Below are 3,057 nucleotides of genomic sequence, written 5' to 3'. Positions count from 1 at the left end.
TGTGAGCTAGGCTGACGCTATGGCACTCTAGCCCAGGCAACAGAGTGAGACTCTGTCTCAGAAAAAAAAAAAAAAAAAAGGAAAAGACAATGTCCTAAGACAATTGCTTCTAAAATGGGATAAAAATAAGATAAAGTCAAAGACAACGCAGTTATCTTTCACTGCCTGTTTGAAGCAAAAGAATTCTGCAATATTTTTTTTAAAAATCAGCAGGACTACGAAATTCAAGAGTGCCTAAAACTAAAGTGGTCTACACAAGTTCAGCTTAAAAAATTAAATCCCCAAGATGAACTTCTAAGATGATACTGACACAAAGCACTCCAATATACCAAATTATCTCTCCTTTTGTGAACAATAGCTGTGGCTGCCCTTTACTGCATTAATTGAAAATAAAAATTGCAATCTATGCAAACTAAATCTCATCCTAGTCACAAGATTTAAAAAATAGGAAACAAACCTCCACTAAGAATAGCAAGAATACAAGATTTCCTAAAGCTAATTTTTCCTAGCCTCTTTCAAGTGCTTAGTCACTTCTGCCTATTTACAAGGAAGACCATTTCACATCTAGAAAGAGGGAGGGAATTTTAATTCCAGACTATCATGTCACCTGAGCTGCCCTAAACGTTTGTTTCCATGCAACTCAAGAGAAGGCAGCAGCCAGCTAGTCATACCTACCACACCAGATCAGAACCAAAAGCCACTGATCTCCCAGTATCCTGCCTCTGTCTGTTGTAACAAAGAGGGTTTGTGGAAGAACAAAGTTTTCTTTCCTAACTCCAAATGCAAAAGGTGAAAATTAAAATGTAGCCTGAAAACATCCCAGTTTCCTCTCTCTGAGGGCCCACCCCCCTCAAATGCCTCCCTTCTCTTCTACTGGAACAGAAATAGCTGGCAGTGCTTACAGAACATCTGCCCTTAGGCAACTAACAAAACTCAAAACTAGAGGCTAACAAGCTTTCCTGCACACTTCCAGACAGCAGCAAGAGCCTTAAAATCTGGTAACATAATTTCAGGTTCCCCAAAGGCAGGAACAAAAGGTAAGGCTTTCATAAGAGATTACTTTAAGAGACAACCATTGGCAAAGGCAAATTTTTAAGGGCCTACTCTGTGCCAAGCACCATTTTCCAACATTCCACTCACACTTATACCTACTCTGTGCCAAGTACCATTCTCCAACATTCTCCTCACACTTAAAGATGCCTAAGCACACATGCTGACAACAGAAATACACCTGAAAGAACTTTCACAACTAGATACTGTAGAATCTTGCAAAAGACTAAGCACTCTTTCCAAACACAGTAAAACTTGGAACGATGTGGTTGATCAATCTGTGAAGCAGAGATTAGTCCACTTCCCAGAAGGTCATGAAGGGTTCTGACAACCAACTTGGATTATTTGGGATGGGGCTCTTAATCCTTCAAAGAATATAAATGCTATAAATGACACATTTCCTAGATTTCGGCATCCTCAAGCACTATGCTCCTCATTATTCCTAATACTCCCATAATAATACCAACCTATCACTTTACATTCACACGCGTTGCCATCTTTATAGACGAAATACATCCAAGAGATAATTCATGAGTGAAAATACTCAGGTTCAAAGAGGCTAAGGAATGCGTCCTGAGCCTTCTCAGTGAAAGAAACAGGTCCTTTAGCTTCCCAGGCCCTAGCACTTCCATTAAGCCACACTGACACTCAAGAAATGCTACTAAACCCAATTAGTGATGCCACCTAGTTTTATATGTCACAGAATTGGGAGCAAAGAGCTCTATACCAAAGACTGGGAAGGTGGGGGGCAGGGGGAGGGCACGCTACCCCTACCTAAGCAAGATTTTTTTTTTTCGTTAACGAATATAGCACACGTTCTCGATTTCCATTCTCCCCACGGGCAGAACCCACGTGCCGGTCCCGCCGCTACACACAGCACCTCCCTGTCCACACTCTCCCACGCTCAGGAGCCTCCCACGCCCTTCTCTCCGCCCTCCAGCGAGCGCTGCCACCGGCGCCACCCGCCCCCTCCCCAGCGACTGCCGCCGAGGCGCCCGCGCCGCCCTCGCGCGCCGCCCGCGCCGAAGCCCGCGCGCTCCCGTCTTCGCCCGGCGGGGTCACCCCCCGGGGCCTGTGCGCGCCCTTCCCGCCACCCGCCTGCTGCCTGCCCACCCCGAGGTCCCTCCGCGACGACGACGCCGGGCAGGCCGCGCCTGCCATGGTGGGCGCCTCACCGTCAGGCTGGGGAGCCGGGCCCGGCTGCGCCATGGCCAGGCGGCCGGCCTCGGGGAGCGGGGATGGGCGGGGAAGCGGCGTCACGGGCTCCCGCGGGCTCAGCTGGCGGAAGAGGCGTCGACCGAACCGCCGCCGCCGCCGCCCAGGGAGGAACCGCTAAGGCTGGAACCGCCGGCGCCGCCACAGCCGCGGGCAGAGACGGACCCGAGCGCCGACCTCCGCCTCCTCATCCTGACAGCGGGAAATAAGCAGTGCGCAGGCGCGGGGGGATGGGGCGGCACGTGACACTGGCCTGAGGCGAGGGGCGGGGCTTCGCGCGGGGTCGGAGAGAATCCCGGGAACCCAGCGGAGCGCGCCGGCTTCCCGAGCGCCAGAGCGAGGCAGAATGCTGAGGGAAGGCTAGTTAGAGGGGCGGCAGGAAAGGGGCGCCCCCTCCGAATGGCCTCTCCCATTTCTATGCCCCGGCACAGAGGTGAAAAAAAAAAAAGAAGAGGAGGTCGGTTGGTGGAGTGCAAATCCAGCTACTAGCTCTCCTAGCTGCGTGACCTTGGGAGAGTCACTTAACCTTTTGGAACCTTTATCAGTATAATAGCTAAGTTTAAATGAAGTAATAAAGTATGAACTGTTTCCCACAGTATTGGGCCTAGACACTAGGTCTCCTTATGCATAGGCCAGTGTACTTCCCATTGAGCAACTCAGTCTGGCTTTTCTGTGGTTATAGGTACAGGGGGTACAGCCGGATACAGTCCCTGCGCTCATGACCGGAGAGGACGGATAATATACGGAAAGTTCGGCCTTTATGCCTGGGCGGAGAACCTGCCCTAGGCCCCG

At 50.6% G+C, this 3,057-nt stretch overlaps 1 protein-coding gene across 2 annotated transcripts in view; it reads right to left on the bottom strand.

Annotated features, from left to right (window-relative positions):
• Window positions 1-2,483, bottom strand: part of RABEP1 (rabaptin, RAB GTPase binding effector protein 1) — a 119,134-nt gene extending 116,651 nt beyond the window's left edge. For both annotated transcript variants that reach the window (XM_012659910.1, XM_012659911.1), the window contains exon 1: window positions 2,226-2,483. In XM_012659910.1, coding sequence (XP_012515364.1) covers window positions 2,226-2,259 — 34 coding nt within the window. In that variant the 5' untranslated portion in view covers window positions 2,260-2,483. The remainder of the gene's footprint in view (window positions 1-2,225) is intronic.
• Window positions 2,484-3,057: the final 574 nt, after the last annotated feature.

The sequence above is a fragment of the Propithecus coquereli genome, unplaced genomic scaffold (assembly GCF_000956105.1).
Source record: "Propithecus coquereli isolate 6110/MARCELLA unplaced genomic scaffold, Pcoq_1.0 Scaffold640, whole genome shotgun sequence".
In the NCBI taxonomy this organism is placed as follows: Eukaryota; Metazoa; Chordata; class Mammalia; order Primates; family Indriidae; genus Propithecus; species Propithecus coquereli.
This window is presented reverse-complemented; position numbering and strand designations above follow the sequence as displayed.